The 11522-nt window shown below is 54.1% G+C and overlaps 1 protein-coding gene across 3 annotated transcripts in view; it reads right to left on the bottom strand.

The window, feature by feature from the left end:
- Window positions 1–6: 6 nt before the first annotated feature.
- Window positions 7–11522, bottom strand: part of LOC132449780 (ankyrin repeat and EF-hand domain-containing protein 1-like) — a 16296-nt gene continuing 4780 nt past the window's right edge. Inside the window, exons 4-12 of one of the 3 annotated variants that reach the window (XR_009523655.1) lie at window positions 6130–6329; window positions 5325–5474; window positions 5027–5150; window positions 3947–4784; window positions 3412–3638; window positions 2661–2821; window positions 1916–2065; window positions 392–923; window positions 7–361 (exon numbers count right to left, since the gene is read on the bottom strand). Coding sequence is in view for 1 of the 3 variants with exons in the window: in XM_060041597.1 (XP_059897580.1) it covers window positions 798–923; window positions 1916–2065; window positions 2661–2821; window positions 3412–3638; window positions 3947–4784; window positions 5027–5150; window positions 5325–5474; window positions 6130–6329 (1976 nt within the window). In the remaining 2 variants the exon portion in view is untranslated. Of the gene's footprint in view, window positions 924–1915; window positions 2066–2660; window positions 2822–3411; window positions 3639–3946; window positions 4785–5026; window positions 5151–5324; window positions 5475–6129; window positions 6330–11522 lie in introns of all 3 variants that reach the window. The other 2 variants (XR_009523654.1, XM_060041597.1) reach the window with 2 other exon arrangements.

Here is an 11522-nt window from a genome sequence, read left to right as displayed (position 1 = left end):
CTAGCTAGAAGTCAGCTGGCCTAGGCACTTATTGTTTATTTAAGATTGAATGGCAGCTAGCTGTGCTAGTCAATATGCTACACCCGGCTTCTTGGCCAACATCTCTAGCTTCTTTAGCATCCTAGCGCCTAGCTTCCAGCGGGCTACCCATTGTTTTCCTTGGCTTGAGGAGTTGAGATGCTAAAGCAGCTAGCCGGGTTAGCCGAGGGGACGCTGGACATTCCACAGTCCTGATCCTCTGTGGGAGGGTCTGTTCCGGGGTTTGGCCCGGGTCTTGAGTCTACTGGGTATACTGGGTCTACTGGGTCTAATGGGCCAGTCCTGAGTATACTGGACCGGGTCATGGGTCTACTAGGGTCTACTGGGAGGGGTCCTGGTCTACTGGGTCTACTGGGAGGGGTCCTAGGTCCACTGGGTCTACTGGGCGGGGTCCTGGGTCTACTGGGAGGGGTCCGGGTCTACTGGGCGGGGTCCTGGGTCTACTGGGCCGGGTCCTAGGTCCACTGGGTCTCCTGGGAGGGGTCCTGGGTCTACTGGGCCGGGTCCTAGGTCCACTGGGTCTCCTGGGAGGGGTCCTGGGTCTACTGGGCCGGGTCCTAGGTCCACTGGGTCTACTGGGCCGGGTCCTGGGTCTACTGGGCGGGGTCCTGGGTCTACTGGGCCGGGTCCTAGGTCCACGGGGTCTACTGGGCCGGGTCCTGGGTCTACTGGGAGGGGTCCTGGGTCTACTGGGCCGGGTCCTAGGTCCACGGGGTCTACTGGGCCGGGTCCTGGGTCTACTGGGAGGGGTCCTGGGTCTACTGGGCCGGGTCCTCGTCGAAGGGGGGGAGGAGGTCTTCGAAGTCGACCCCCGAGGCGAGAGCCTCTCGGAGTCGCTCCTTCCTGCCCATCAGCTCACTGGTGGTCGGCCGCCTACCCCACACCTGGGAGGGGACACTGGTTAGACTGGGAGGGAGACACTGGCTAGACTGGGAGAGAGACACTGGTTAGACTGGGAGGGAGACACTGGTTAGACTGGGAGGGAGACACTGGTTAGACTGGGAGGGAGACACTGGCTAGACTGGGAGAGAGACACTGGTTAGACTGGGAGGGAGACACTGGTTAGACTGGGAGGGAGACACTGGTTAGACTGGGAGGGAGACACTGGTTAGACTGGGAGGGAGACACTGGTTAGACTGGGAGGGAGACACACTGGTTAGACTGGGAGGGGGACACTGGTTAGACTGGGAGGGAGACACTGGTTAGACTGGGAGGGAGACACACTGGTTAGACTGGGAGGGAGACACTGGTTAGACTGGGAGGGGGACACTGGTTAGACTGGGAGGGAGACACTGGTTAGACTGGGAGGGAGACACTGGTTAGACTGGGAGGGAGACACTGGTTAGACTGGGAGGGAGACACTGGTTAGACTGGGAGGGAGACACTGGTTAGACTGGGAGGGAGACACTGGTTAGACTGGGAGGGAGACACTGGTTAAACTGGGAGGGAGACACACTGGTTAGACTGGGAGGGGGACACTGGTTAGACTGGGAGGGAGACACTGGTTAGACTGGGAGGGAGACACACTGGTTAGACTGGAGGGGGACACTGGTTAGACTGGGAGGGAGACACTGGTTAGACTGGGAGGGGGACACTGGTTAGACTGGAGGGAGACACTGGTTAGACTGGGAGGGAGACACTGGTTAGACCGGGAGGGAGACACTGGTTAGACTGGGAGGGGGACACTGGTTAGACTGGGAGGGGGAGACACTGGTTAGACTGGGTGGGGTAACTGGTTAGACTGGGAGGGAGACACTGGTTAGACTGTGAGGGAGACACTGGTTAGACCGGAGGGAGACACTGGTTAGACTGGGAGGGAGAGAGGGAGATGGAGAGAGAGAAGAAATTCAGACGAGGGGGAGGTCATGTGACCCACCGTTCGGGGGGTGAAGCTGATGTCCACCCCGGTGGTTTTCCCGCTGGTGATCCGGGTGTTGTAGAGGATGATGTCATCCGACTCCCTCAGCGACCCCCCCGACGCCACGCCCGGGGGCGGGGCCAGCGAGGGGGTCTGGGTGGTGTTAGCCTATCAGGAGAGAGACGATGAGCACATCCTTTAAACTGATTGGATCCCACAAACCTGGACAGGTTGAGGCCCCTGATGGACTTTAAGCAATCAGGGGCCGAGGGGCCCTGGGTAGTCACTGGGACTAGCGGGGCAATAATAGCCTAGCCTAGCATTAGCCTACTCATGGTGGGTGATGAATAGCCTATTATTAGCCTACTCATGGAGGGTAATGCCTAGCCTAGCATTATCCTAGTCTAGCATTAACCTGTTCATGGAGGGTAAGGACTACCCTAGCATTATCCTGGCCTAGCATTATCCTAGCATTATCCTAGCCTAGCATTATCCTAGCATTATCCTAGCCTAGCACTTTCCTAGACTAGCATTATCCTAGCATTATCCTAGCAATACCCTAGCAGTATCCTAGCCTAGCATTATCCTAGCCTAGAAATATCCTAGCATCATATCCTAGCATTATCCTAGCCTAGCATTAACCTGTTCATGGAGGGTAAGGACTATCCTGGCCTAGCACATTCCTAGACTAGCATTATTCTAGCAGTATCCTAGCATTATCCTAGCATTCTCCAAGCATTATCCTGGCATTAGCCTAGCCCACCTTGTCTCTGAGCGCGGCCGGCGCTCTGGGTCTGGTCTGGACCTCCCTCCTCTTCCCCTTCTTGGGGTCCCGGGGGCGGGGCAGCGAGTCCACCTTGGTCCTGACCAGCTCCATGATGCGGGCGTCTGCGTATGTCCGCGCCACGTCCAGACAGCTTTGCTCTGGGGAACAACAGGCGTAGGATGAAGAACCAGCTGCTAACGCTAATGCTACGACGCTAAAGGAACTACAACGGGTCACATCTAGCTCGTGTACAGTGATGGTATGTGTCTGAATATACACAAATTTGACTTCAGTTTTTTCTAAATACATCTTAGGTAGTGTGAAGCAAGGAGGTCGTTGGTCTGGGAATAGCGTCTCAAAGAGGAAGGACAAAGATATCGTCCAAATGTTACCGGACGTTTTAGCAGAAAATGATTGGACGCTGCAGAAGGTAATCCTGTGTGGTCTAAGGCTTCTGCCCTGAGAGGGAGGAGGGACTGGTCCTTGGTCTACTGGGTCTACTGGGTCAGGTCCTCGGTCTACTGGGTCTACTGGGTCAGGTCCATGGTCTAATGGGCCGGGTCCTGGGTCCACTGGGTCTACTGGGTCAGGCCCTCGGTCTACTGGGTCTACTGGGTGGGGTCTTAGTTCTACTGGGTGGGGTCCTGGGTCTACTGGGTCTACTTGGTAGGGTTCTGGGACTACTGGGTGGGGTCCTGGGTCTACTGGGTGGGGTCTACTGGTTCACTACTGGTTCACCAGGAGGCACCTCGCTTGTTCTCGGCCGTGACCTTTGCCCCCGCCTGGAGCAGGAAGTCGACGCACGCGGGCCTGGAGCTCTCGATGGCCCTCATGAGGGGCGTGGCCCCGTTGAGGGCGGCGGCGTCCAGGGGCGCCCCCGCCTCCACCAGCAGCCGCAGGACTTCCTGGTGGCCGCCGTGCGCCGCGTGGTGCAGCGGCGTCCAGAAGAACTGGTCCACCGCCCGCACGTCCGCCCTGAAGAGAGAGAGACCGTTACAGAGGCTGCACTACACCGTCCGGCATGCAGGGGGCGCCACACCGTGTTACAGAGGCTGCACTACACCGTCCGGCATGCAGGGGGCGCCGCACCACCATCACTGCTTGAGAAGTTTCATAACTTAAAGTGTAATTATGGCGAAAATTGAACCCAGGGTCTTTGTTTTGGCACGTATACCCATCAATAAGCCTCCAGATACTTTTTCATTGAAAATCGAGTACAGGGTTTCTCCTCCTGCTCCCCCCCACCTCCCCCTCCCTTCTCCTCCCCCCCCCCTCCTCCTCACCCCAGCTCCAGGAGGTAGCGGGCGACCTCGTAGTTGCCGCAGCCGCTGGCCACCATGAGGGGGGTCTTGTAGAAGCGGTCGGTGACGTCGACGGGGACGCCCCCGCCCCGGCTGAAGGCGCGCTCCAGGGTCTCCCGGTCGCCCGTCTTCACCGCCGCGCCGATGTCCACGAAGGCGCGGGGGGGCGGGTCCACGTACCAGGCCGAGTCGTCCTCCAGCGGGTGGCGGGGGGGCCGGTCGCGGTCCCAGCGCCGCGCGTCCGTCACGTGGCGGGACGTCTCCACCAGGAAGCGGGGCGGGCCGCCGTCGTCGCGGCGACGCAGCAGGTGGGGCGGCAGCGTGCAGACGGGCAGCGGCACGCCGGGCCGCCCGCCGCCGCCGCGCTTCTTCCCGCCCTTCCCCCCCCCCGCCTTCTTGCCCTTCTTCTTCTTGGCGCCGTACGCCGCCAGCAGGAAGGCCTTGGCCACGTAGCGCCCGCCCCGCAGGAAGTCGGCCAGGCTCAGCACGCCGTCCCGCCGCCGGTCGTGGGCGGCGACCACGGCCGCCAGCTGCTCGGGGCCCGCCGGGGCCCCCAGCGCGGCCAGGGCCTCCAGGAAGCGGTCCACGGGGACGGCGTCGGGGGGGCCGGGCAGCGCCGCCAGCAGGGCCGCCTGGTGCTCGTTGGACCAATCGTAGAGCGCCACGGCCCAGGGCGCCGCCGCCGCGGGGCCCGCCCCCCCGGCCTTACCCAGAGTCCTCTCTGCCCGCCGCAGCTCCTTGGCGGCGGCCTTGTGGCCCGCCTCCTTGGCGATCTGCCGCGGCAGCACGCCGTCGGACGTCTTCTGCTTGGGGTTGCACCCTGAGGGGTCAGAGGGGGTCAGGGGTCGGAGGTCAGGGTCAGGGGTCAGGGCCTAGCACACTCTCTGGGGAGGGACCAGACCCCGACAGCTAGAGGGGTCTAGTCCTTCTCAACCACCTCCTCCTCCTCCCCCTCCTCCTCCTCTTCCTCCTCCTCCGACTCCACCTCCTCCTCCTCCTCCTCCACCTCCCCCTCCTCCTGCTCTTCCTCACCCCCCTTCTCCTCCTCCTCCTCTTCCTCACCTCTCTGAGCCAGGAACTTGCAGCAGTGGGCGTGGCCGACGGCGGCCGCGTCGTGGAGGGCGCTCCTTCCCGCCACACTGACCACGCCCACATCGGCTCCGTACGCACACAGCACCTGGATCACCTGAGGGGGGGGGGGGGGGGGGAATACACCACCTGGTTAACACCACCTGCTCCACCGGGGGTACCGGTGCAGCAGTCAGTGATGTAGCCCCCCCTCCCGCCTCCCCCCACCTCAAAGAAGCCCACCCCTCCCAACTCGACGAAGCCCCCCCCACCTCGACGAAGCCCCCCCCACCTCGAAGAAGCCCCCCCTGGCGGCGTAGTGCACGGCCGTTTGGTTCTGGGCGTCCCGGGCCCCCGGCAGACCCCCCCTCTGGAGTAGGGCCCGCACCAGCTGGATGGAACCGGTCTGGGCCGCCAGCATCAGGGGGGACACCCCTGTGGACTTGGGGGGGGGGGGGGGGGGGGGGGGGGAGAGACAAAGAGAGAGAGTGAGACAGAGAAGGAGAGAGAGACAGACAGAAAAAACTAAATAGAGAAATCATTTTAAAGTGAAACCAATGGGTGGTAAAACCACCTGATTGGCTACAGCCCCTCATAGCCCTGACATTATTGGCTAGAGCCAATCATAGCCCTCACCTGATTGGCTACAGCCCCTCATAGCCCTGACCTGGTTGGCTACAGCCCCTCCCAGCCCTCACCTGATTGGCTACAGCCCCTCATAGTCCTCACCTGATTGGCTACAGCCCCTCATAGCCCTCACCTGGTTGGCTACAGCCCCTCCCAGCCCTCACCTGATTGGCTACAGCCCCTCATAGCCCTCATCTGATTGGCTACGTTGGGGTCGGCCCCAACCCTTTCACCTGATTGGCCACGTTGAGGTCCGCCCCCCTCACCTGATTGGCCACGTTGGGGTCGGCCCCGCCCCCCTCACCAGATTGGCCACGTTGGCCCCACCCCCCTCACCTGATTGGCCACGTTGGCCCAACCCCACTCACCTGATTGGCCACATTGGGGTCGGCCCCGCCCCCCTCACCTGATTGGCCTCATTGGCCCCGCCCCCCTCACCTGATTGGCCTCATTGGCCCCGCCCCCCTCACCTGATTGGCCACGTTGGGCTCGGCCCCCCGCTCCAGCAGCGTCAGGCTGGTGGCGTTGCAGGCGGGGGCGCTGTGGGCGCTCAGCAGGAGGGCGGAGCCGCCGTCCAGGGCCAGGCCGTTCACTTCCGCCCCGTGGCGCAGCGCCACCTGCAGGCAGCGGCCGTGGCGGCGGGTCGGCCGCACGCAGTAGAACACCACGCCTGGGGACACACGCACACGGGCACGGGAACGCACACACACACACACACACACAAGCACACAAGCACACACACAAGTAACCACAAGCACAAACACACAAACACAAGTCCCATTGAGATTAAAAACCTATTTTTCGAGGGAGTCCTGGCCAAGAGCCAGCAACAAATAACATGTGTACACTAACAATATTACACTCACAACATATAGACAGAAATTAAAATGATAAAAAGCTGTTATAAATTAAAATTCATAAAAAACATCTTCAAGTAAAAGAGGTGGTCTGAAATGCTCTCAGCTTAGATTTAAAAGCGTTCAAAGAAATCATTTTGGTTAATTTAAAATCTTTTTGCAGCCAGTTCCATGTGGTGGGAGCATAGTGGACGAATGCCCCTTTTCCTGATTCAGTGCGGGCAAATGGAACTGACAGAAGCATCTGATTGTATGAACGCAGACTGTAAGAAGCAACACTTTTCTGTGTGATTAAATTACAAATATAGGAGGGCAGTAGCCTAAGCATGGCCTTATAAATAAAAGTGCACCAGTGTCCCAGCCTCCTGGTGGACAAAGAGGGCCAACCCACTCGAGAATACAATTCACAGTGATGGGTCAGGGGCTCCACAGTTAGTAACAAACCTCAGAGAAGCATGGTAAACAGCATCAATCTTGCATAGACATTTAGCTGAGGCATTCATATAAATCCAATCTCCATAATCTAAACTGGATAAAAGCGTTGCACTGACAAGCCGCTTATTCACCTAAAAAGAGAAACAACTTCTTCTTTGTTCCTGAAGAAGAAGCCCAATTTAAGTTTCAATTTCTTCACAAGATTGTCAATGTGGGGTTTGAAGGAAAGGGAGTCATCAACCAAGACACCAAGATATTTATACATATGAACCACCTCTATTTCCCTCAAGAGTGGACACTGTGGGGACAGTTTGAGGTACTTTCTTAGAGTTTGAAAACAACATTTGTTTCGTTTTTTCAGTGTTGAGGACTAGTTTTAGATGCAGGAGTGTGTGCTGGACTGCATCAAAAACTTTCTGCAGAGATTCAACAGCTCTAGCAGGAGTTGATCCAAAACAATAAATAATTGTGTCATCTGCATAAAAATGCATGTTAGCATCTGACACATTTTTTCCCCGAATCATTAATGTACATAATGAACAAGAGGGGTCCTTATATTGAACCCTGTGGCACCCCCTTGTGGACACTCACAAATTCAGAACACAGACCATTGAGTGACAGACACTGAGTCCTGTCACTCAAATAATCTGTGAACCAAGAAACTACATGATTTGACAAACCCAAGCAAAGAAGCCTATGCTTTAAAACAGCATAGTCCACAGTGTCAAAAGCCTTTGACAGATCAATAAAAAGTGAAGCACAGTGCTGCTTCTTATCAAGAGCAACTAATATATTGATCACTTTTGTAGCTGCAGTGATGGTACTGTGTTTTTTCCTGAAGCCTGATTGCAGTTTTGAGAGAAGATCATTGAATGTTAGAAACTCTTTTAACTGATCACACACAAGAGATTCAAGAATTTTTGACAAGGCACACAGATTTGATATTGGCCTGTAATTAGTTAAAGCTGCTGGATCACCTCCTTTTAATAAGGGGGTAACACAAGCTGACTTCCAAACAGATGGAATTTCTTTGTTTTCGATTGAGAGATTAAAAAGGATTGTAAGAGGCCTTGCTACAAAATCAGCTGCTATTTTTAAAAAGTAGGGCTCTATTGAATCAGGCCCAGGGGATTTTCTGCTATCCAACGTTTTGAGGGCTTGATGCACTTGCTGCACAGTAAAAGGTAAGAAATTAAAGGGCTCTCCTGAAAACCTTGGAGCTTCTGTGCACGGAGACACAGGGGCAGCTCCTGTAGAGTCAAACAAAGAACCAGATGATACAAAATGATTGTTAAAACAATTTAGAACCTCAGTTCTATCATAGACTGGGACCGAGTCTTTTAGAACAAATGTCGGAAGAACCTGAGGACTTTTACTTACAGATATAGATTTAATTACTTTCCAAAATTTCTGTGGATTATTAAGGTTCTCAGTTGTGACAGATAAGTAATATTCAGATTTAGCCTTTTTGATAAGAGAAGTGCATTTGTTCCGTAGTTGCCTGAAAATAGACCAGCCTTTTTCTGGTTTTGGCCCATGCCACATTACGCTGATGGATGGTATCTGACAACTCTGGGGAAAACCAGGGATTATCTCGTCCCTTAACCCAGAATTTCCCGATGGGGGCATGTTTATTTACAATTTTCACAAAGTGCTCCTTAAAGAATGTCCAAGCTAACTCCACATCCGGCAAAAGACCTATGTGCCCCCAATTTACCAAAGATGAAAATGATGAAAAGCCTGTTCATTAAATATTTTTAAATTCCTCTTGAAAATAAGGCGTGGTTTACATTTGGGGATTTTTGTGTCCCTGCAAGTAGCAACAACACAATGATCAATCAAATCATTGCAGAAAACTCCCAAGGATAAGAATTTATGAGGACCATTTGTTAGAATTAGATCAATCAAAGTGGACTTTTCAGAATTTTTAAGATTTGACCTTGTAGGTAGGTTGACCAGCTGGATAAGATTAATAGAGTCACAGAAAGATTTAAATTCATCCGAAACTGCATTTAGCTAATCCCAATTCAGATCTCCAGCCATTAAAAGCTCATTATAATTTAATTTGGTCAAAAGATGCTGCAATGACGATAATGCCTCCTTTGTGGCCGATGGAGGCCTATAGCACCCGACAACAGTCATAGAGAGGGACTTTGCCATTTCCACCTTCAATGCCAAAAATTCAAATTGCTTACAGATAGACTCAGACAGAACAATTGAAGCATCAAATCTTGATTTAACAAAAATGGCTACACCACCACCTTTCTTGGGCCTATCAGTACGATAAACATTGTATCCGAGTATGATAATGTCTTCATTTGTAATAAATTTTGTCAGGCAAGTTTCTGAGATGACCACAATGTCTGCATCTGTTGATCTAACCCAAATTCTGACCATGTCCATCTTTGGTACTAATGCTGCTATCCATTTGGATTTACGAAGTGGTAAAGACGCAAATCTCCCAGCTTTCTTGTGGCATTTCACTGAGGCACGCCCCCTTTTGGTCGTAGTATCTCGTCGCTTTCAAAGTAGAGCGAGCAGAGCTGTACAACTCGCAAAGAAGATGGCTGCGCCCATAGTTAATGGGGGATGAGATGTATTTTCTTTCTATTTGTACCACGTTGGTGGTTTTAATGTGTCGTTTTTAAAACCTCTTACACACTTGATTTCATTGCTGCTTTAATCCGGTCACCAATATATGCATTGCACGGTCTTGCTTTGCGTGCAATTCAATGTAAAGTTTTGTTTTGAAGCTGGTTTGCTAAAGAGGCTATGTTGCTAATGATGACTAGCCTGCTACTCAGGGCCGTTGCTACAATTCCTGGGCCCCTAGACAAGATTTACTGATGGGCCCCCCTGCGCTGAATTGTTGACGGGGGGGGGGGGGGGGGGTGGAAGGAGCAATTGTTGACCGGGTAGAACAATTGTTGACGGGGGACGGGGGGGGGGGACGGGGGGGGGGTACTATGGGCTGGTGATAAAATAATAATTTAAATTTTTTGTTTTTTGTTTTTTGTTTTTTGTGGACCCCCCCTGGGCTGTGGGCCCCCTGAATCGTCATCACCTTTCACCCCTTATCGACGGCCCTGCTGCTACTACTCCCCCTCGTGGCTCGACAGAAACACAAATGGCAAACTGGAAGGCTGGAGCAAGGGAAATACGTCACGTTCTCGCTGAAGCTGGTCGTTCGTACCAACGTACCATCCAAATTGATAGCAGCATAAGCTGCGCACATTAAGATGAATACATTTGAGACCAGACATTAATTTAAAATCAGCGGGAGTCTGGATACATTGCAATTCAGGACCAGGGTTTGATTGCACATCTCCAGACAGAAGTAAGAGTCGTACAATGATCACTCCTCGTCTCGCATTAAATTTTGAAGCAGTTTTTTCATGTGTTAAAGCCAGGCAATGCCTTTCCTTAAGGGAAAGAGTATGTAATTATATAAAGTAAAAAAAGTCCCTAGGTGGGTCCGACCACAGGTTTGAGGCCCAAACCAAATCAGACTATGGTTGCTGAAAATGCCCGGCAACATTAGCATTAGTGCCACTATAGTAAGTGTCTTGCATGCTAGACACATAATTAGTGGTACTCACCAAGGGGCAATTCCTTGGACTCAGGTCCCAAAATGTCAACAAATATACTAAAGTTAAGAAAAACGCCATTGTCTTTGAATGACTGACTTTACTATGCTAGCTGCTGCTGCTGGGGCCTTGAGATGTTAGCAAGGCTGCTGCTGCTGGGGCCTTGAGATGTTAGCAAGGCTGCTGCTGCTGGGGCCTTGAGATGTTAGCAAGGCTGCTGCTGCTGGGGCCTTGAGATGTTAGCAAGGCTGCTGCTGCTGGGGCCTTGAGGTGTTAGCAAGGCTGCTGCTGCTGGGGCCTTGAGGTGTTAGCAAGGCTGCTGCTGCTGGGGCCTTGAGGTGTTAGCAAGGCTGCTGCTGCTGGGGCCTTGAGGTGTTAGCAAGGCTGCTGCTGCTGGGGCCTTGAGATGTTAGCAAGGCTGCTGCTGCTGGGGCCTTGAGGTGTTAGCAAGGCTGCTGCTGCTGGGGCCTTGAGGTGTTAGCAAGGCTGCTGCTGCTGGGGCCTTGAGGTGTTAGCAAGGCTGCTACTGCTGCTGCTGCTGAGGCCTTGGGAGTTAGCAAGGCTGCTACTTCTGGTGCTTGAAGTGTTTGCTTCGTATTTCTCTTGCTCTTCTATTTCTCCTAGCTCTATAAGGCAAGGCAAGGCAAGGCAACTTTATTTATGTAGCACTTTTCATACACAAGGCAGACTCAAAGTGCTTCATAAGCTCCGAGCTCCCCAGAGACCCAGAGCCCTAAAGCGACCCGGCCCGTGCAGAGACCCAGAGACCCAGAGCCCTGATGGGACAACGCCCGAGCAGAGACCCAGAGCCCTGAAGAGACCCGGCCCGTGCAGAGACCCAGAGACCCAGAGCCCTGAAGAGACCCGGCCCGTGCAGAGACCCAGAGACCCAGAGCCCTGAAGAGACCCGGCCCGTGCAGAGACCCAGAGCCCTGAAGAGACCCGGCCCGCAGAGACCCAGAGCCCTGAAGAGACCCGGCCCGC

Source organism: Gadus macrocephalus, chromosome 21, assembly GCF_031168955.1.
Source record: "Gadus macrocephalus chromosome 21, ASM3116895v1".
NCBI lineage: Eukaryota > Metazoa > Chordata > Actinopteri > Gadiformes > Gadidae > Gadus > Gadus macrocephalus.
Note: the sequence above shows the minus strand (reverse complement) of the source record. Positions and strands in the feature narration are given on the sequence as shown.